At 42.4% G+C, this 23,562-nt stretch overlaps 1 protein-coding gene across 1 annotated transcript in view; it reads left to right on the top strand.

The window, feature by feature from the left end:
* The first annotated feature begins 907 nt into the window (after positions 1-907).
* The window catches only part of LOC124623084 (serine/arginine repetitive matrix protein 2), a 495,093-nt gene continuing 472,438 nt past the window's right edge, over positions 908-23,562 (top strand). The window contains exon 1 of the mRNA XM_047148875.1: positions 908-1,091. Within this exon, the coding sequence (XP_047004831.1) occupies positions 908-1,091 (184 nt within the window). The remainder of the gene's footprint in view (positions 1,092-23,562) is intronic.

The raw sequence follows: 23,562 nt of genomic DNA, 5'->3' as shown, positions 1-23,562 counted from the left end.
TGTGTGTGATGTCCTTAGGTTAGTTAGGTTTAAGTAGTTCTAAGTTCTAGGGGACTGATGACCTTCAAAGTTAAGTCCCATAGTGCTCAGAGCCATTTGAACCATTTTTTCCACGACACAAAGCGTTACGCCTCTTCTGGCCCCGTCAACACCGACGTTGGACTGTTGATGACTGGAAACATGTTCCCCGATCGGACGAGCCTCGATTCATATTCTAGAGAACTGATAGAGATGTACGGCTAAGGAGACAATCTCATGTATTCATGGACCCCCATTACAGTAGGGGACTTTTCAAGTCGGTTGAGGCTCTGTTATGCTGCAGGGCACGTGTAGTCGGACTGATATGGGAACCCTGATATGTCTAGATACGACTCTGACAGGTGACACGTACGTAAGAATCCTGTTTGATTACCTATATCCATTCATGTCCGTTGTGCATTCTGATGTACTTGGGCATTTCCAACGAGACAATGCGACACCTCACATTTCCAGAATTGCTACAGAGTGGCTCGAGGAACACCTTCCGAATTTAATCACTTCCACTGGCCATCAAATTCCCCACACATGAATATTACTGAGCATATTTGGGATGCCTTGCAATGTGCTATTCAGAAGTGATCTCCTCCACCTCGTAGTCTTACAGATTTATAGACATCCCTGCAGAATTCATGGTGTCAATTCCCTCCAGCACTACTTCAGACATTAGCCAAGTCCATGCCATGTCGTCTTGCGGTCATGTGGTGCCTCTACACGATGTTAGACAGGTGTACCATTTTCTTTGTCTCCTTAGTGTAGTTTTGTGATCATTGTTGCTCCAACTGCATCACGATCGCGATTGATAAGTGATATGTGGCGTTGTTTCGGTGTTGCAGGAGGACGACATCGTCATGCGCGGCCGCGGCTGAGCATGTCGGGCTCGGACGAGCGCCAGGCCCGCTCGGTCGCGCTGGAGAGGGCGTACGTGCACGACGTGTACGAGCAGATCTCGGCCGCCACCCACCTCCCAGGGGAGGCGCCGCGCGGCCGGGCCTGGCCCAAGGTCAAGCAGTTCCTTGCTGAGCTCGAGCCTGGCTCCCTCGTCTGTGACGTAGGTCAGTACACACTGTCTGGTCAGAGCTCCACTACTACTCACCTTTGGTTTCCAGCCAAGGTCAAGCAGTTCCTCGCTGAACTGAGCCTGGCTCCCTCGTCTGTGACGTAGGTCAGTACACACTGCCTGGTCAGAGCTCCACTACTACTCACCTTTGGTTTCCAGCCAAGGTCAAGCAGTTCCTCGCTGAACTGAGCCTGGCTCCCTCGTCTGTGACGTAGGTCAGTATACACTGCCTGGTCAGAGCTCCACTACTACTCACCTACGGTTTCCAGCCAAGGTCAAGCAGTTCCTCGCTGAACTCAAACCTGGCTCAACCTGTGATGTAAGTCAGTACACACTGTCGGATCAGGGCTTCACTGCCACTCAGCTTTATTGTTCAGCCTGGTCAGAGTTTCACTGCTACTCAGCATTGCAGTCCAGCCAAAGATCGAGCAGTTCCTCGAAGAAACTCGAGCGTGGCTCCCTCATCTACGATGTAGGTCTGTAGGCACTGGCTGGTCAGAACTTCACTGCTATTCAGCGGTAGAGTCCAGCCAAGTTCAGGCAGTTCTTCTCTGAGCTCAGGCCTGGTTCCGTCATTGTGACGTAATTCAGTGGTCAGGGATTCACATTTGCTCAACACTAGGCTCCTGTCAACAGTCAAGTACTTCCTCCTGAGTTGAGCCTGGCTCCTTCGTCTGCAATGTAGATCAGTATACAGCTGTCTTGCCAGAGTTTCACTGCTGCGCAACGATAGAGGCCAGTCAAAGTTCAAGCAGTAACTCGCCGAACTCGAGCCTGGCTCCCTCTTTTGTGACGTAGGTCGTAGACACCGTCTGGTGAGAGCTTCTACTTGGCATTACGATCGGCCCCTAGATGAAGCTTTTCCATGGTAAGCTCAAAGCTGCATCATCTGGAGCCATAGTCGTGTAGATATGTACGTTGCCAAAGGTTCACTTTGCTGGGCCTTAAGTTTGTGTCCAAAATTAAGCAGTTCTCTAGCAAGATCAATCCTGTCTCCATATCTACATGCCTGATTAAATGTTGAGCTCTGCTCAGTTCTAGAACTCAGCCTAACATCATGCAGTTACCCATCAAGATCATCATCTGCAATATGGGTCACCAGACATATAATAGGTTAAATACTGATTTGTATTCACGCCCGTGGTGATGCATTTCCTCACAGATCACAGATGGGCTCCCCTGCTTATGGCGTAGATTATTTATCGTGAATCTGCTTAAAGGTTCATTTCTTGGCAGCTTTAGGGCTTAGTCCATGTCCACTCAATTTCTTGGTGAGGTCAAGATTAGCTGAATCATCACACAGGACAACAGACGTTCCACTCTCCTCAAATTTTAGGCTGGACGAAAATGAAGCAGTGCGAGCTTTAGTATGGCTTATTCAGCCTACATCCTTAGACATGTATCTAGTTAAATTTTCATCTCTGCTCAGCTTTCATGTTATGGCGAGGGAAGAAGTTCCTTGCTGGTCTTGTGCTGGCTCCCTGATTATGGTGCAGCTCAGTGGAAAAACATCTAGTAAAAGTTCCATCTTGGATTACATCCTAAGAACATGGACCCTTATATGCCACTAGTATTGAGTCCTGTGTCAGTTTTAGACGTCGATCCTCTCCATAACATGTTCAGTGATAAAGGTATTGCTATGAGAAGTGAATGCCAGCAGTTATCCAGATTACTAGAATACATAATATGTAACAAAGTTGGGAATATCTTGTCAGGTGATCTACACTGACAAAATCGATCAATCACTGTTACTGATTGATCTTCCAGTTTTCTGGATTCAGTAATCAAAGAATCAGTGGAGATACGTCTTTCTGATAACGTTAGAAATCGTAACAATGACTTTCAACTGGATAAAAATTGGAATCCTATGATTAAAATTATCGATCCATAGCGGAACCGACATGGCCATTCAATACTGGCTGATTATACCATCTGTCACATCCATCACCGAAGGCAGCACACAAAGCTCGGCTGCCCCGCACATGTCATGACCTGTCACATGCGTCGAAAGACAGCAGCACATTTCGCATGCGAGAGGTTCAGCATAAATGCCGTTAATGCATCTGGGCTCCTCAGTACTTGTTTACTCACCTGAAGACTTGCGGACATCTCTGTGCCGAAATATCGTGGCAGAATGTCGACGGATCCGGCTGCACACCCGAAAATTATTAGAAGAAGAAATACACCGGAAAAGTTTCAGAAGTTACAAGATAATTGCACTTGAGTTTGGTATTTGTTTATTGATAATAAATAAAGGAATTAAGTTCATTAAGTTCATCAACGCTCGAACCCTTCTGCAATGCTGTGACCATATCTTCTACAGACGTCGGATCAATTGGTTCCCCCCCCCCCCCCCCCTCTGCCAAGTTGCACTTGGCAAGAACCTGTCTTTGCGAAGTTTTTAATAATTTTCTTCAGCCCCTTAGCAGACATCGGACGAATGCATTGTTTCATACCATTAAGTTTCCGGAATTCTACAAGGCTACTGGCGCAATTCACGGTTTTTGTAAAAGAGATTTCCAACCAGTGCACTGTCGTTCATGCAAACAGTCGTGCTTGGGATCTCGGAGGCAAATTAGGAAAAGCCGTGTACCGCTCGCCTGTTGGTGTGCATATTCTGAAACTTACAGCTCTATCAAATTTTCGTAATTTCTTTTCCATGACATTTCCCCCTGAGTCAATAATATACTATTAAAATTTGACGTCATTATGAGCAGTGGTTCTCTTTCAAACTGTAACTTTAATTATGGAAACGCTCTACAAAAAGAGCTGTCCTGAGGGATTCACTGACTCATCATCGCCCAGCCCGAACTGTTGAGGATAGAAACTTGAAACTGGTGAGGATGTGGATTTTATACTTTAGGCATCGTTTAAAAAGCGATTTTTCGAAATTCCACTCTTACAGGGAAGAAAAATGTGATGAAAAGTGTTGTGAAAGTATGTCGGTATTAAGACAACTTTGGAACGAAAACCATGCAAACTGGTATTTGGTTTTTTGCTCAGAAACTAAAAATATACGTGTTTCAATTTTTTTGTAATTCAATCCCAAAGGGGCTGAAATACAGAATGAAAGTTTTTTTTAATAAATCGTTATTGCAGAACTACTATAACATTTTTAAAGCTATATCTGTGAAAATTGGTATTTGACTTCTCGGTTACACATAAGAAAATATGAATTTCAATGTTTTTGGTTACCCAGCCACTAATGAGGTGAAATATGAGACGAAAAATTTTATGAAATATTCCATTGTGAACTGATTTTTAAACCTAAATGAATGAATATGGTATTTGGCTTCTCGGATAGAAATAAAAAATATCTTTTTCAGTGGTTTTGGAAATTTAACCCCTAAGGGATGAAATAGGGCATTAAACATTTTTCGAAAATATTTCGTTATTAAAGCAGACTCGCATTTTGTTCACAAGTACTTTCAGTAGGGGTCACAATTCTATGGCCTTAATTAGCACGAAAAGCTTTGGAAGATTTGCAATTTGTCAACTAAATCGAAAAAAGCTATTTAACAGTCACCACGACAAATACAGTTTGTCGGGAATACGTAGAGAAAGAAACGGATCTTAAACACACTGATTTTTAAGTAGGCCTAATATAAGTTTATAACGTCATTTTTGTTTTAATTACGGATGATAGTCAGTAATCAGTGATTACTGGTGACAAAGTAGGTATCATTTAAATACTATTCCATGTACAGGAATAACATCATGACGTCATGAGTAACAGCGCTGCGCCTTTCCAAAACGTTGGAATAATGGGACCTCTCCCCAGGTCACCACTGCACTCGCGGATGATGCTCGTACGGCGTGGTACCGAACCACGATTCACTGCTGGACACAAAGTGACGCCATTCATCAGAATTCCATGCTTACTGGTCATGGCACCACACAAACTTAGACGTTCGTTTACAGAGAGCCTGTGCTTGCGATGGTAATTCCCAAATTAAAAGAACCTACATGGTTCCAGAGACCTTTTCATGTCTCATACATCTACGATGTACACTACTGGCCATCAAAATTGCTACACCAAGAAGAATTGCAGATGATAAACGGGTATTCATTCGACAAATGTATTATACTAGAATTGACATGTGATTACATTTTCACGCAATTTGGTTGCATAGAGCCGGAGAAATCAATACCCAGAACAACCACTTCTGGCCGTAATAACGGTCTTGATACGCCTGGGCATTGAGTCAAACAGAGCGTGGATGGCGTGTACAGGTACAGCTGCCCATGCAGCTTCAACACGGTACCACAGTTCATCAAGAGTAGTGACTGGCATATTGTAACGAGCCAGTTGCTCGCTCACAATTGACAAGACGTTTTCAGTTGGTGAGAGATCTGGAGAATGCGCTGGCCAGGGCCGCAGTCGAGCATTTTCTGTATCCAGAAAGGCCCGTACAGGACCTGCAACATGCGGTCGTGCATTATCCTGCTGAAATGTAGGGTTTCGCAGGGATCGAATGAAGAGTAGATTCACGGGTCGTAACACATTTGAAATGTAACATCCACTGTCCAAAGTGCCGTCAACGCGAACAAGAGGTGACCGAGACGTGTAACCAATAGCACCCCATACCATCACGCCGGGTGATACGCCAGCATGGCGATGACGAATACACGCTTCCAATGTGCGTTCACCGCGATGTCGCCAAACACGGATGCGACCATCATGATGCTGTAAACAGAACCTCGATTCATGCGAAAAAATGACGTTTTGCCATCCGTGCGCCCAGGTTCGTCGTTGAGTACATCATCGCAGGCGCTCCTGTCTGTGACGCAGGGTCAAGGGTAACCGCAGCCATGGTCTCCGAGCTGATAGTCCGTGCTGCTGCAAACGTCGTCGAACTGTTCGTGCAGATGATTGTTGTCTTGCAAACGTTCCCATCTGTTGACTCAGGGATCGAGACGTGGCTGCACGATCCGTTACAGCCATGCGGATAAGATGCCTCTCATTTCGACTGCTAGTGATACGAGGCCGTTGGGATCCAGCACGGCGTTCCGTATTACTCTCCCGAACCCACCGATTCCATATTCTGCTAACAGTCATTGGATATCGACCACCGAGAGCAGCAATGTCACGATACGATAAACCGTAATCGCGATAGGCTACAATCCGACCATTATCAATGTTGGAAACGTGATGGTACGCATTTCTCCTCCTTACACGAGGCATCACAACAACGTTTCATCAGGCAACGCCGGTCAACTGCTGTTTGTGTATGAGAAATCGGTTGGAAACTTTCCTCATCTCAGCACGTTGTAGGTGTCGCTACCGGCGCCAACCTTGTGTGAATGCTCTGAAAAGCTAATCATTTGCATCCTCTTCCTGTCGGTTAAATTTCGCGTCTGTAGCACGTCATCTTGTTGGTGTGGCAATTTTAATGGCCTGTAGTGTAATGTGTAGACTGACGTTCCGAATGAGAATTTGTACGAAGGCCGTGTATTGAATCCGCTTCTCCTGCTTACCAGGTGGGCTGAGGTAGAATGGGAGGAGGAACGCATACTAGGGTGGCCAATGCAGTTGTGCTAGGCCACCTTGCCGGTGTGGCATAGTGTGTAGTGAATCTGCCTAGTGAGCAGGAGGTGCGTATTCGAATCCCACCATTGATACAAATTTTCATTGGCTCTGAGCACTATGCGACTCAACTGTTGAGGTCATCAGTCGCCTAGAACTTAGAACTAATTAAACCTAACTAACCTAAGGACAGCACACAACAACCAGCCATCACGAGGCAGAGAAAATCCCTGACCCCGCCGGGAATCGAAACCGGGAACCCGGGCGTGGGAATCGAGAACGCTACCGCACGACCACGAGATGCGGGCTACAAATTTTCATTCATCGCTACATTCAGTATATACGCATCGGTAATTCCCTGGTCCAGCTTGTCCTAGTCTCTGACGAATGGTGCAGGGTAACAACACAGTATGTTGAGGAGAGGCCATTACTTATTCTCAGGTGGCAGGCACAGATGTGAAAGAAAAACATGTGCTTCGTGCAAAATATGGTGCTCGTCTCTTGTGTTGATCAAACGCGATCGATCAGAACCCTGACGAGGAGTGTGCCTGCTCTCACGTTCCCACGCAGTCCAACGTCGGGCCAATAGAATACCTCAGAGAAGTGGACATTGCACGAATCGACCAGCCGGCCAAGTTGAGACCCACACTGAGGCCCCATTCAAAGTTTGTCCGGTACTTATAACGCTGTCTCAAAGGAGTACGTGATGTCTCCGTCTTCTGCACGGTGATGACTCCACATTTGACGGCAACAGACTCGGTAACAGCAGTTGTAATGTACTCATATGTGTTCTGCTATAGTAAATAATTTACTTTTACTATACTGTATGAGTAGTGAATAAGATCCTTGAGTCTGTGTTTAGCACTACCCGTGATTGACTTGCTAGTCGGTCAGTTGTGTCGCACTGGGTCATTCTCATTTGATGCGAGCTGCCGAGTTTTTCAGAGAATGAGATGTGTTATTTGTGAATCTGGGAGACGCTATCTGAAATACTTTATTATGGAGATGAAAACCCATTTTATAATACTTGTAACATCACAATAGGGATCGTTACATGATTTAAAAAATGAGTGATGCAACTAGTTAATCTCAGTCCGAACAACCGCATGCCTTTAGAAGCAAAATGGGTTTACACATTTCTTTTCCATTCTTATGTGCACGCCTAGTGTCCTGATTTCCATTTTTCACCCTTCCTAGAAGTATGTGGTCAAGTGCTAATGATTTTAATGCAGTAGCAGACGAACCAGAGAAGTGTTGGGTTTCTTAATCTTGTACCAATCTAAACGGTGTCGGTGGAAGGCAGAGAGCAGGAACAGGAGGGCTTGGCCAAAGATGAGTAAATCAAAATGTTTTTCTAGCAGAAGTTGGTCATGGGCCTCCCCAACCACCTCGGGCGGTTCGGAGAGAGCTCTGCGCGACGGTTACAGGTTGAGTTGTTCTGAAGGCAGGTAAGCGACCAGACGTTCCCTCAGAACGTCTGTGTCGAACAAGGGACAAAAGGTGTTTGGATCTGTTATTAATAATGTGTTAATCTCACTAATTTCTTCTCCTAGCCATTTTTTGAATTACCATTTAGGTCCTGGTTACAATTTTTGGTTCAGTTAATCAGGGTCATAATAGTGTGATTTCCGCTAGGCGCGACCACGCGGTCTATAGATTCAAAGCGCAGCCCGAGCCTTAAAGGTTACTGCTTGCCATATTATTTTATTTGTGCAGGACATTTTAAACTATCTATAAGACTGTATCGAGCGTATAATCGGCAAGATGAATTGATTTGATCCCAAGCGCTTCACGCAAAGATATGCAGCCACCAAAATCCTGCTCGATGCCGGCCACGAGGTGCATACAATCCTTCCCACTAATAAATGTTGGTGACATTTTGTTTACCGTGTGAATTAGTGCATGTTAATGTCTGTGTTACAGATTTGAGGAGTGACCACGTACTCCCCAGAATTTCCAGCCTCACAGGACTCTACAGATTAAGGCCAACCTGGCTTGTTATTCTCGTATGAGAAAGGCATAGGGACGTATATAAATGTACCAGGAATGTTTGTCCATCAATTAAATACAAAAAGATTACTGTTAACATCCGAAATATTAGTCAAAGATAAATATTTTATCATTTGAAGCTATTTCCGTGATCGTTAATTTATTTTAAATACATCTGAAAATAGTGCCACATTTGTAGAATTGATGATTGCTCTCCTAAAATCCAAAGTGGTTGGCTCAAGTTTAGCTAACGGTACGTAGCTTTCTCTGACTGCCCCATAGATTACCATAGCGCTATCCGTTGCGACCTCAATAAATTCAATCAGCGAAGGAATTGTTCCTAAAATTTAGATGGGCCTAAATCTGTTTCAAATAACGGGCAAAACTATTCAGAGAAGATTACGTCGTCAAAGAAAAATCAGAGCGAATGTGGACAGGATATGACATCATAGTAGGCTGGAACAAAAGAAATAATAATCAAAAGAAGCTCCTGCTAGTGAAAGTAAGTAACCGTCCATAAGGCTGCCACTCAATGAATAGTAAGATACCAGTAGTGAGTTACATACTTTCTTCTTCTTTATATTGATGGAGAAGATTTTGGAAGAATTTTAAAAGTATGTTAGAAGTTTCTTTGTAATGAGAGTATTTTGTAACTTTAAGTCCTCTTATTTTGTGAAGTTTGGGTCCTCAAAAACAGATTTTTTTAAAGTGAAATCCACCTCCAGGATCCATAGTAGAGTTTCAAATAGTCTGTCTTATGTGCATTGCACCTTACTCCCCACGCGGCAATAGTTTGTTTCTGAGAAGCCAAAAAATTTAGAGTAGATTACTTACCTTTAGCTGTTGTATCTGCTGATTTGTATTTGCTTTCGAAAATGTCAGTACATCACACAAAAATAGGCATGCTGTGCAAGAGGTGAGTCACGATTATTTCAGGGCAGATCTCACCTTGCATTGCCGGCCACAGTGGCAGAGCAGTTCTAGGCGCTACAGTCCGGAACCGCGCGACCGCTACGGTCGCAGGTTCGAATCCTGCCTCGGGCATGGATGTGTGTGATGTCCTTAGTTTAGTTAGGTTTAAGTAGTTCTAAGTTCCAGGGGACTGATGACCTCAGCAGTTAAGTCCCATAGTGCACAGAGCCATTCACCTTGCATTCTTGGGCAAACAGTGTGTTGCCAGCCGTCGTGTTAGCAAGCAGATTAATTTTCCGAGGGCAGTATTGATAATTTCAAGCAGTTTCTTCCGCGCAGAGTAGTATTTTATCTTTGTGGGTATTCCAAGTCAATATTACACTTGGTATCACGTAACGGTCATAGCGCACTTCGCCACTGGATTTTAGTTACATAGTTTTCATTGAGCACACAGTTAGTTTCTTTTGGCATTTAATTAGATTCATTTCTCTATTTACAATTTGGCATTTTCTTAAGTTTAAACTTTTATTCAACGACACTATTCACATGCGCAACACAGGGCCAACCAAGAGTCAGATTTGCTCAGCAACCGAATACGTTATCTGAAGTAAACGTTACACGAGGAGAAAGGTTTTGAAATGACGATATTCAGTTTTCTCATATACAGACAACTTTTATAGAAAGCTTACACACTAAATATGAACAACACTAACGCAACGAGGTGGCGTTCTACGTGTCACAGACAATTGCAGCTCTAATCACTTACATACCCGCCGACACTATGAACATGTACGCAGTTACATTGACATCCGACAGTGCCGTCTGATTGTCTTGCATTTTTAGTCGAACAGTGTAATTAAAGAGAGCTTTGGAGAAAATAGAACCACTTGCATGAATATCAAGAGCTCAGATGGAAACCCAGTTCTAAGCAAGGAAGGGAAAGCAGAAAGATGAAAGGAGTATATAGAGGGCCTATACAGGGGCGATGTTCTTGAGGACAATATTATGAAAATGGAAGAGGATGTAGATGAAGATGAAATGGGAAATACGATACTGCGTGAAGAGAGTGACAGAGCACTGAAAGACCTAAGTCAAAACAAGGCCTCGGGAGTAGACAACATTCCATTAGAACTATTGACAGCCTTGGGAGAGAAAGTCCTGACAAAACTCTACCATCCGGTGAGCAAGATGTATGAGATAGGCGAAATTCCCTCAGACGTCAAGTAGAATATAATAATTCCAATCCCAAAGAAAGCAGGTGTTGACAGATGTGAAAATTACCCAACTATCAGTTTAATAAGTCACAGCTGCAAAATCCTAACGCGAATTCTTTAGAGATGAAAGGAAAAACTGGTAGAAGCCGATCTCGGGGAAGATCAATTTGGATTCTGTAGAAATGTTTGAACACGTGTGGCAATACTGACCCTACGAGTTATCCTAGAAGAAAGATTAAGGAAAGACAAACCTACATTTCTAGCATTTGTAGACTTAGAGAAAGCTTTTGACAATGTTGACTGGAATACTCTCTTTCAAATTCTAAAGGTGGCAGGGGTAAAATACAGGAAGCAAGCAGTAAAGGAAACAAAAGAAAAGTTCGGAGTAGGTATTAAAATCCATGGAGAAGCAATAAAAACTTTGAGGTTGGCCGATGACATTGTAATTCTGTCAGAGACAGCAAAGAACTTGGAACAGCAGTTGAACGGAACCGACAGTGTCTTGAAAGGAGGGTATAAGATGAACATCAACAAAAGCAAAACGAGGATAATGGAATGTAGTCGAATTAAGTTGGATGATGCTGAGGGAATTAGATTAGGAAATGAGTCACTTAAAGTTGTAAAGGAGTTTTGCTATTTGGGGAGCAAAATAACTGATGATGGTCGAAATAGAGAGGATATCAAATGTAGACTGGCAATGGCAAGGAAAGCGTTTCTGAAGAAGAGAAATTTGTTAACATCGAGTATAGATTTACGTGTCAGGAAGTCGTTTCTGAAAGTATTTGTATGGAGTGTAGCCATGTATGGAATTGAAAGATGGACGATAAATAGTTTAGACAAGAAGAGAATAGAAGCTTTCGAAATGTGGTGCTACAGAAGAGTGATGAAGATTAGATGGGTAGACCATATAACTAATGAGGAGGTCTTGAATAGAATTGGGGACAAGAGGAGTTTGTGGCACAACTTGACAAGAAAAAGAGATCGGTTGGTAGGACGTGTTCTGAGGCATCAAGGGATCACCAATTTAGTTCTGGAAGGCAGCGTGGAGGGTAAAAATCGTAGAGGGAGACCAAGAGAGGAATACACTAAGCAGATTCAGAAGGATGTAGGCTGCAGTAGGTACTGGGAGATGAAGAAGCTAGCACAGGATAGAGTAGCATGGAGAGCTGCATCCAACCAGTCTCAGGGCTCAAGACCACAACGACAACAACAGTGTATTTCGGCAGGGGTGCGGGACAGAAACTGCGGTGACGAAACGACGTCCGTGCAGAGCGAGTAACAAGGATTTCTGCTGCGCCACTCGTGATAATACGGAGCGCCACGAAACAGCGGTCTTTCGTAACAGTCAGGGGAGTCGAGAGTTTGCGCCGCCTCGGACTTGTTCACTGCGGCATTTGCGGGACTTCGTAATGATATGCCCGTCGCGACGCGGAGCTCATAAATCACGCGGAACTTTACTTTTACTTTGGCTCGGACCGGCTTCAAAGTTTCCGCCCCTTTTGTGCGGGGGCTTAGCCGAGCGCCGCGACGCGTCGCCCGGGCACGCGACCGGATGCCCGAGCGTGTCTCCGCAACATTACGGGGCCGCGAGAGCTCTGGACAGGGCCTCGTGAAGCTGCGCGCACGAATTAGTATCCCCGACAGCGGTCTGCTGCCGGCGAGTCACGGAAGTCACCTGGCGGAAGGTCTGCGGCGCTAGTCTCCGAGGTTAGCCAGCGTCTCTGTGATACCTGGGTGGAGGAATCTAGCCTACTCGTGATACTGTCAGCCAGTTAACACTTTCACCCCCAAAATACTTAAAAAAATTAATTTTATGATTCGTCACTTTACTATTATAGTACACAAACAATACAAGAGGAAATTGGCAAAAAGTAAACAATTAATGGTTTTAAAGTTGTCGTTTCACTTTGAAACCACTGACACATATACATGAAAAGTTATTTTTATTTATATTATTTTGCATTTTTTTCGTTGTATTCGGTCGTAGCGGACGTCAGCTGACATGCGTTGAACTTCCTTGTTGATCCTTTCACTCATTTTTTTCTTTATTGCAGAGGACAGCCAGCTCTGTGACCGAACACGCTGAGGTTCCGTGCCGGCAACATTAAGCTATCCGTGCGCTACTAAAGCTCACTCCATATGTCGTCAACCATGTGTCTGCAATCTGCACTCTTACATTCAATGTATATTCCCGTACATGGGGGACATTTTTACTTCAAAGTCGCTTGCGTAGTGTCGGCGGATAAATACACCATTGGCCATTAAAATTGCTACACCGAGAAGAAATGCAGATGACAAACGGGTATTCATTGGACAAATATGTTATACTAGAACTGACATGTGATTACATTTTCACGCAATTTGGGTGCATAGATCCTGAGAAATCAGTACCCAGAACAACCACCTCTGGCCGTAATAACGGCCTAGATAGGCCTGGGCATTGAGCCAAACAGAGCTTGGATCACGTGTACAGGTACAGCTGCCCATGCAGCTTCAACACGATACCACAGTTCATCAAGAGTAGTGACTGGCGTATTGTGATGAGCCAGTTGCTCGGCCACCATTGACCAGACGTTTTCAGTTGGTGAGAGATCTGGAGAATGTGCTGGCCAGAGCAGCAGTCGAACATTTTCTTTATCCAGAAAGGCCAGTACAGGACCTGCAACATGCGGTCGTGCATTATCCTGCTGAAATGTATGGTTTCGCAGGGATCGAATGAATGGTAGAGTCACGGGTCGTAACACATCTGAAACGTAACGTCCACTGTTCAAAGTGCCGTCAATGCGAACAAGAGGTGACCGAGACGTGTAACCTATGGCACCCCATACCATCACGCCGGGTGATACGCCAGTATGGCGACGTTTTGGGTGCATACAGTTCTCTTCATAGTGATATCCACAGAAGAGCTGTTCCCACGATGTACCGAGCGAGGTGGCGCAGTTGTTAGCACACTGGACTCGCATTCGGGAGGACGACGGTTCAATCCCGTCTCCGGCCATCCTGATTTAGGTTTTCCGTGATTTTCCTAAATCGCTTCAGGCAAATGCCGGGATGGTTCCTTTGAAAGGGCACGGCCGATTTCCTTCCCCATCCTACCCTCACCCGAGCTTGCACTCCGTCTCTAATGACCTCGTTGTCGACGGGACGTTAAACACTAATCTCCTCCTCCTCCTCCTCCTCCCACGATGTACTTTGTCACGTAATACAACCAGACACATACAGAATTTAGCTGGACTTGCTTTTACACTAACTCACAGAAGATAAACCCTGGATGCACTTTCAAAGAATATGAGTATGGCAGATATCACACTTTGCTACATCATAGTCTTTGGCATTAGATGCATTACATTACAGAATAAATGTTTACAAGCGCAGATTATAAACTTAAATAAATCTTGGTAGGTACAGGTGTATTCTTATATTGGCAATAGTCATGTAATATGCATCAAAAAGCTACACAATAGGGAAACAAATAGAGTAGAATATTAACTGTGTAGTTAAAGTGTGAATGAGTTACAGAGTGCCGTATTTGCTACGTGACTTAGAGAGTGAAATATTTGCTACCTAATTAAAGCATGAAAGACTTAGGTAATGTCATAGTTGTAGCATGACTCACATGATATAACGTATGTAAGTGGATGAATATGTCTTATTATAGTTTTTAGTGGTTTTGTACCAGGATTTCTTGAAAATTCTGAAAAAAAACTTCTCCAGTGATTCAATATGTTCTTTAAGGAGTTTTCGAGCTGATTTTAGCTTATAAATAAGAATCTTTAGTCGTTCAAGAACGTCAGCTTGTAACCCTTTGTCATCAACGTGCAGCACAGAAATACGCCATTCACGTCACCGAGGGTCATCCACATGTTCTTTGTTGCGGATTGCAAAATATCCCCCCGCATGTCGTATGGAGGAGCAAGAACGTATCCACATTCATATCCCTTGCAATTGTATCCAGTATCCTTTTGTGAACAAATGGAAAACCAATTTCAGCTAAATACTATGTATATTTGTGTGTGTTACTTGGTAATGTGCGTAATGGGAACGGATCTGCTGTGCATATCACTGCCAGTACCCAAAAAACAACAGTTTTTCCGTTTCATTAACGTTCCGTTAACGATTGATAAACTTCCGTAATTTTCACCAGCACCATCGCCAAAGCACGTAGCTACAATTGAAGCACGGAATGATGTTCCTATAACATATCCATCTGGTGATGCGCCTACAGTGGCTCGAAAACTAGAGAGTGATACAAATAATTGTGACAAAAATCTAAAAAAGCTACAAGTTACATACTTATACACAAATACATCGCCAATACAAAATTTATGTTTGTAAATAGCAAAATGCGTTGCGTAATTCACAGACAAATTAGAGAGTTTATATATCAAAAGTACTAGGTAAGAAAAAAACATGGAGGTAAAAAAACTGACGTAACGCATTACAGTTCTGGATTGAGGTTTCCTTAAGACCATGCTGGGGGTTCTTGTGTAAAGTTCTGGTAGAAATTTTTATCTGCCAATTTTACTTCTTTGTTGCATCTGCGAGGCAGTTTTAAATATTCTGCCAAATTGTAAGCCAGCTTTCGAAATTCAATTAGCCAGCTATCGGCATTAATTTGAAATCTAAATCTCGTACGCGTGCTACAAACACTTCTTTGCAATTTGCTTCATATATTGATTTGAAAAATTCCATTTGAGGGGTCATAAATGTGTGCTGGTTCCCTACTTCTGATTTTAATCTCCTTTCGGTCATTTCTCCTTACAAAACACTGGAAACTGCTTGCTTCACTGCACTACCCTCGACCCTCACCGGCACGATTCTTCTTCAGTGTCGACATCGTTCCCAAAAACAAAAGAAGGTATGCATATGAAGTCTATAGTACTCGACTTTGGTTAAGTGCGTAGTACCCAAGCAGTATCGCACATTAAAACATGACAGAAACGAAAACCATTTTGTGTGAACGCAATTGCATTATTCCAGCAGAGTCTACATTAGACTAATTAAATATTAATTCTAGTTCGATAATATTACTTCTTATTTGAAAAGTAAAATCCAGTGCTGTAAATTACACCGTTCACTAGCTTTAACATTCGAAAATAAATAAAATTTGCTTGTGACACAAAGTCAACAGCTTCATCACTCAAGTTCTAGCAAATGGCGGAGTGCTGTCTGCGCTTTAGTCCAAGCACTCAGTGTGTCCGCTGTTTTGCAGAAAACCACAGAAGTACTGAGTGGCCTGTAGAATCCGCCGACCCATACAAACCATCGTTCCTCCACCTGCAGATACCTGGTGGCATCAGGGGGTAGTTGCTAACACTCAAATCTTACTGTAAAGTCACATCAAACTGACCTGTACTTGTCTACCACATTTGTCGAATGCTAGCAAGTTTGGCGGGACTTTTATGAAAGAAAAGAGTAAGACAGGCGAAATTTAGGTTGTTTGAGACGCCGGGGGGAGAGACTTGAAACTGTCTCGGTACTGACAAGATCTCCCTTCTAATCATAAAGGCACTGTGATCGTGTTGCTACAAGGCCGCCAAGTAGGGAACATTTTTGTAAGGCAGAAGTCAGGGTCACTTGAGGCTTAAAATTAAATGTCATTTAATGTCATACCGGCGGCAAAAACCTTCGGGATATGCTAAGATGAAAGACTTCTGTCAGGAGTTGTATGACTTCACGCGTTTCGTTTTGAGGACAATTCAGAAATGAAAATATGTGGCTAATACGTGGATAAATCATAAGGTCTTCGTATTAGAATTAATTATACTGTGTCTCTTGATTAATTCATGGTACAATGTCCATCTTTAAATGTCTTCCAGTTAAATTTACAGATTATTACATAATCTCTGTACCTGAGTAATTAAATGGTGTATCAGTACAAATGCTCCAGAAACAGTGCACGTAGAATCCAAAACCGCGTGCAATTGCTTTGGCAGAGAAAGAAAAGAGGCAATTTGCTGCAAAGCGTACTCGTCAGTCAGATTAAAAACGAATGTTGTCACACAACTCTAGAATTTTATCTATCCTTATTAGTCAATATGTGAAATACTTCTATCAGTACATCACTTATAACATTCATTATCAAGGTATCTCCAAAATTTCGCAGTTGATGTAGATGTGAGACGACAGTTCTTGTAATTCGTTCCCTGGCATCTTCACAAAATCGAACAAACTTGGTCTAGAGAGAGAGGGTTCTTGTTTGCACTCTGTATAACATGGAACGTAGTAGATGAACCTACTTCTTTCTATTACCTTACTGCATGCCCCTGTCCACTACACCATGGGGAATTCATCAAACTTCTGAATTTCATCTAGGATTTCATTTATACTCTCATCTTAGGATGTCCTAAAGCGATGTTATTATCTGATATTTAAATATAGTAAATCGTACCAAGGGTGACGTGCCTGTCGCAGCATATATTTATAGTAATATTTTCAACATTTCGCGGCTATGTCAGCAACTGTATAAATATTAATTTTAAATTAACAACAGCCTCAGTTCCAGTGTTTACCTAGATTTATCTAGGTTTCAGTTGGAATAACCCAACCTTCTTCAGAATAAAAGGAACTACGATTTCTTTTAGGTTAGAGGGTCTCGCGAAAACGCACGAAGGGCTTCAGTCACAAAGGGTGCAAGCTGAACACAGGAAAAACGTAGATACAGGAACCATTGGTATAACAGATGTAAATTGTCGTAACTGTGTTGGGAAAGCACCAGAACTCCAAGCGCTAATAGAAAGCACTGATGCACAAATCATTATAGGCACTGAAAGCTGGCTAAAGCCGGATACAAGTTCAGCTGAAATTTTTGCGGAGAACCTAACGGTGTTCCGAAAGGATAGGCTAAACACGGTTGGCGGTGGCGTGTCAGAAGTAGTTTAACTTGTCCTGAAATTGAAGTAGATACTTCCTGTGAGTTAGCATGGGCACAGGTCATTGTTGGCAACCGGAATAAAATAATAATTGTATCCTCTTACCGACCTCCCAATTCAGATGATACAGTTGCTGAAAGTTTCAAAGAAAACTTAAGTTTGATTTCAAATACGTACCCGACTCATACGATAATAGTTGGTAGTAACTTTAATTTACCCTCGGTATGTTGGCGAAAATACATGTTTAATTCCGGAGGTACGCATAAATTAGCATCCGAAATTGTGCAAAACACATTCTCTGAAAATTATTTCGAGTAGTTAGTTCATGAGCCCATGCGAATAGAACCGGCTGTGAAAACACACGTGACCTAGCAACAAATAATCCTGAGTTAATAACGAGCATCAAAACCGATTCAGGGATTAGTGAACACAGGGTTGTCGTAGCGAGATTGAATATTGCAATCCCCAAATCCTCCAAAAAAAAAGCGAAAAATATACCTATTCAGAAAAGGCAGATAAAAATTCACTTGACACCTTCCTGAGAGACAATCTCCACTCATTCCAAGTTAATAATATAAGTGTAGACCTGATGTGGCTTAAATTCAGAGAAATAGCATCGGCAGCAATTGAGAGATTTATACCAAATAAATTAATAAACGACGGAGCTGATCCTCCTTGGTACACAAAACGGGTTACAAACATGCCAAATTTAAACAGACGCAAAATTCCCAAGAATGGCGATCTTCTGCAGACGCTCGAAATTTAGGGCGGACTTCAATTTGAGATGCCTATAACAGTTTCCACAAGGAAACCTTGTCTCGAAACCTGGCAGAAAATCCAAAGAGATTATGGTCGTATGTGAAGTATGTTAGCGGCAAGAAACAATCAATGCCTTCTCTGCACGATATCGATGGAGATACTATCGAAGGCAGTGCTACCAAAGCAGAGTTACTAAACACAGCCTTTCGAAATGCCTTCACAAAAGAATAAGAAGTAAATCTTCCAGAATTCGAATCGAGAACAGTTGCCAGCATGAGTAACGTAGAAGTAAATATCCTCGGAGTAGTGAAGCAACTTAAATCACTTAATAAAAGCAGGTCTTCTTGTCCAGACTGTATACCAATTAGCTTCCCTTCTGAATATGCTGATGCATTAGCTCCATACTTAATAATCATATACAACCGTTCGCTAGACGAAAGATCCGTACCCAAAGACTGGAAAGTTGCGCAGGTCACACCAATATTCAAGAAAGGTAGTAGGAGTAATCCACTAAATTACAGGCCCATATCGTTAACGTCGATATTCAGCAGTATTTTAGAACATACATTGTGTTCTAACATAATGAATTATCTCAAAGAAAACAGTCTATTGACACACAGTCAACATGCGTTTAGAAAACATCGTTCCTGTGAAACACAACTAGCTCTTTATTCACATGAAGTGTTGAGTACTATTGACAAGGGATTTCAGATCGATTCGGTATTTCTGGATTTCCGGAAGGCTTTTGACATTGTACTACATAAGCGGCTCGAAGTGAAATTGCGTGCTTATGGAACGTCGCCTCAGTTATGTGACTGTATTTGTGATTTCCTGTCAGAGAGGTCACAGTTCGTAGTAATTAATGGAAAGTCATCGAGTAAAACAGAAGTGATTTCTGGCGTTCCGCAAGGTAGTGTTATAGGCCCTCTACTGTTCCTTATCTATATTAACGATTTTGGAGACAATCTGAGCAGCCGCCATCGGTTGCTTGCAGATGACGCTGTCGTTTATCGACTAATAAAGTCATCAGAAGACCAAACTAACTGCAAACGATGTGGAAAAGATATCTGAATGGTGCGAAAAGTGGCAGTAGATCCTAAATAACGAAAAGTGTGAGGTCAACCACACTAGTGCTAAAAGGAACTCAAACTTCTGTTGCACGATAAATCAGTCTAATCTAAAAGCCGTAAATTCAACTAAATACCTAGGTATTGCAATTACGAACAACTAAAAATGGGAGGAACAGATAGAAAATGTTGTGGGGAAGGCTAACCAAAGTCTGCGTTTTATTGGGAGAACACTTAGAAAATGTAACAGGTCTACTAAGGAGACTGCCTTCACTACGCTTGTCCGTCCTCTTTTAGAATGCTGCTGCGTGGTGTGGGATCCTTACCAGACAGGACTGACGGAGTACATCGAAAAAGTTCAAAGAAAGGCGGCACGTTTTCTATTATCGCGAAATATGGGAGAGAGTGGCACAGAAATGAGACATGTTTTGGGCTGGACATGATTAAAAGAAAGGCGTTTTTCGTTGTGACGGAATCGTCTCACAAAATCCCTATCACCATCCTTCTCCTACGAATGCGAAAATATTTTGTTGACGCCGACGTACATAGGGAGGAACGATCACCAATATAAAATAAGGGGAATCAGAGCTCGTACGGAAAGATATAGGTGTTCATTCTTTCCACGCGCTATACGAGATTGGAATAATAGAGAATTGTGAAGGTGTTTCGATAAACCCTCTGCCAGCCACTTAAATGTGATTTGCAGAGTATCCATGCAGATTTAGATGTAGATATAGATGTAGATGTAGATTTGTTAGTTAATGACACATCGCTAGTAAAAGTCTTCAGACATCCTAAGATGAAAGTATAAATGAAATCGTAGATGAAATTCAGAAGTTTGACGTTGTCCATTATGCACAAATCGTAGTTCCTTTTATTCTGAAGAAGGTTTGGTTATCCCAACTGAAACCTAGGTAAATCAAGTAAACATTGCAACTGAGGCTGTTGTTAATTTAAAATTAATATATTTATAGGGCGTAAGTAAAAACGACGAAATTCAGTTTGGCGTCTCCAGAGTTCTTCATCTGTCGACTGCTATCGAGTTTCGTCGTCGCATCGGCTGTTACAATAGACACGTCACTTTGACGTCACTTCCCAGTAAGCTTACAATGCCAAGGATTAATTAATCATGACTGTTACAGTGTCTGAAGCAGATAACTACCAAAACATCACGATATTGCGATATTTCGTTAACGTCACTCCTATAAGCAGAATAATTTCTTACAGATTTTGTAGCCTTCCGTGTCCCTTTGTTCCTACACATGAATCGTTCTCCCGAGCAACGTTGTAACGGACAACTTGGTTAGAGTTGGAACACTATTGTATACGGAATCCTGGATTTTCTGGTCTATTAGTTTCCGCCTCACACTTTCGCTACCATTGACGAAGCACAAAATTCTATGTTGTGGCGAACGACGTTGTTAGTGAAGGTGGCGTGAATGACACACGATAAGTTGTGATAACTAGCGGAGAGCAAAAGCGGTTCAGTAAATGGAGGACATGTACAGACAACATCTGTGAGTGGAAGGATACTAAACGAAAGGCACTTAAAGTTAATAAGTGCTCTTCTACAGTATATTAAGGAGAATGTTCTCGTTCCTGAAAAATTGCTGCCTGATGAGGTGAGTGGAACAACACTGTAATTGTTACATGTATTCGGGAAAATATTCTCATTATTCACATAGCCAAAAAGCATGTGTTAAATATTTGCCGATTTCTAATGTAATAATAGGACACGTACTCTAAACTGGGATGTTTTGAAAATAATTTCGATTATTGAAATGATTTCATTCGACTGTAAATCCAAAAATTGCATATCCGTGAGGGACGATCAGAATATCAGAAAACGCAATTTAATTATTTTTGAGGAAAGAATTTTCTAGTATCAGTTTGCAAGCAGCGATTAATCGACAAACGACAAGGTGTAGCTCTTTCGGAATAGCATAATTTAATAACAAAATATACTTGCCCAGAAATATCTCTTGGGTTGGTATACAATCTTTCTGAAAAGTCCACATTTGATGTCATACATATATTATACTTTTCACTTTATACTGAGAACTACGCGGCCTTGCTAGTTTTAACATTAGTTTATAATTAATGACGACTTCCTTATTCCGTTCGTAATCATTGTGTTATGAGGGAAACAATGAAATTCAGAAATGAAAGGGGAATTTCTGAGGATACGTACTTCCTTTTCATAATCTTTTTCTTGTTTTCATTTGTTATGAACCATGAACATTATTGCCCTTCTGGCCTTAAGTGCCAAAAGTACAGGGACTGACATCAGTGTGCCTGATGTTCAAAAGAAGGAGCTGAAAACTCCCATTAGCTAATAACGTGATCAGTAACTTACTGAGAGATATACTTTAATGTACGCGAGGACTTAATAAGACGAATTGTCAGAAGATTGCTCAAGTTTCGATTTTCCTGCACACGCAATTTAGCTGCAGTATGGGCAAAAGATTCATTACAAAGAGAGAGTAAAATGGTGCGGCAGCTAGTAACGTACTCCAAAGTGTAAGTACGCCGTTCGATACGAGTCTTGCGTGCAAAAGGTCTAAACTGCACATATATTCGCCGTGAAATTCTGGCGCTATATGGAGCAAATGTAAAGTCGCACCCAGCCTTAATGAAATGCAGCCAAGGGTCTTTTGTTTACTTCCTAATTTAGGTTTTGGGTTACAATGACCAGAAAGCCATCATCGATTATAAAGTGCATAAATAATCGCAGAAAGCAAAATAGCACTAAATTACGAAGTTAACATTCAAAATACTCTTAAGGTAAAATAAAAGCGAAATTAGACAAACACTAGGCAGCCGGCGGCAATGACAATGACACTGGAGCAAAATTACAAACAGCACTATACAGCACCATTATGGCGAACATGCACTTGCTCTTATAGTGGAAGACAGAACAGGAAAGGCCAAACACCATACATTACACAACAAATAAGCAATAGCTGAAGAACAAAACTGCAAATAACATCATCGAGCCAGCAGCTGTGGCCGAGCGGTTCTAGACGCTTCACTCTAGAACCGCGCGACCGCTACTGTCGCAGGTTCGAATCCTGCCTCGGGCATGGATGCGCATGATATCCTTCAGTTAGTTAGGTTTAAGTAGTTCTAAGTTCTAGGGGACTGATGACCTCAGATGTTAAGTCCCATAGTGCTCAGAGCTACTTGAAAATTTTTTGAACATCATAGAACAATGTGAAAAGTGTAGCGTACAGACAGACGTACTTAATAGAAAAACCCAAAATGAGAAACACAATGTAACCAACGGAGCCAGTAGAACAGTTATATGAAACGCACCAGAGAGCAATTATAAAAATTTAATGTACAAATAAAGGTGTGTACGCAAATTAAAACACAAAATTATGCACCCGATTATGAAGTGGGCTGATTTTATGTGAAAATGAAGATCTCGGCTACCCATAAATTAAATTTGGTAGCGGTGGCTTTGAAATAGACTGTGAGCAATTTATATTTGTCAAAACGGTGGAGTAAAACAGGAATACTGGTGGAGAGCGATAACCTCTCGGAACCAGTTTCTTATACAAGTCTGAATGTCCAGTCGTGAACTTGTAACACGTCAGTAACGTGTGGTTAAGATCCGCTAGGGCCGTTGTGTCGTTATAGCAGTTTCCAGACGTGATAATCTTCAATCGATATACGTGCGCGAGTAACACCCGTGTCCCAGCCTCATGCGAACAATAGAAGTCACATGACTTTACGAAGCTGCACTGAGGAGAACCGTGGTAAGCTAACAGTTTGACCAAAGTCGCACAGAGCTGGGTGGTGGTGGTCCTGAAAGAAGGCCAGCGACATTCATTACAGACGACAATGTCCAGGCAATCGAGGAACTGATTTTCAGCACCCACAGATTTTCGAGCGATGAAGACGTTCAGACAGCGATTCCTGAACTTCTGCCCGACCATGGGCAGGATATATATCGTCGTGGAACTGAAGGAGTGATGGTCCCGGCCGTCGTTTATAGAGTGATCACTATGTTGAATAGTGACGCGCATCTGTGGCATCACACTGTGTAACTTACGTTTTGAAATATCCTTGTACTTTACGGCAGAGAAGAGAACATTTTGTCGCTATATGGCATAGTCCAAGT

Source organism: Schistocerca americana, chromosome 7 (assembly GCF_021461395.2).
Source record: "Schistocerca americana isolate TAMUIC-IGC-003095 chromosome 7, iqSchAmer2.1, whole genome shotgun sequence".
Taxonomy (NCBI): Eukaryota; Metazoa; Arthropoda; class Insecta; order Orthoptera; family Acrididae; genus Schistocerca; species Schistocerca americana.
Note: the sequence above shows the minus strand (reverse complement) of the source record. Positions and strands in the feature narration are given on the sequence as shown.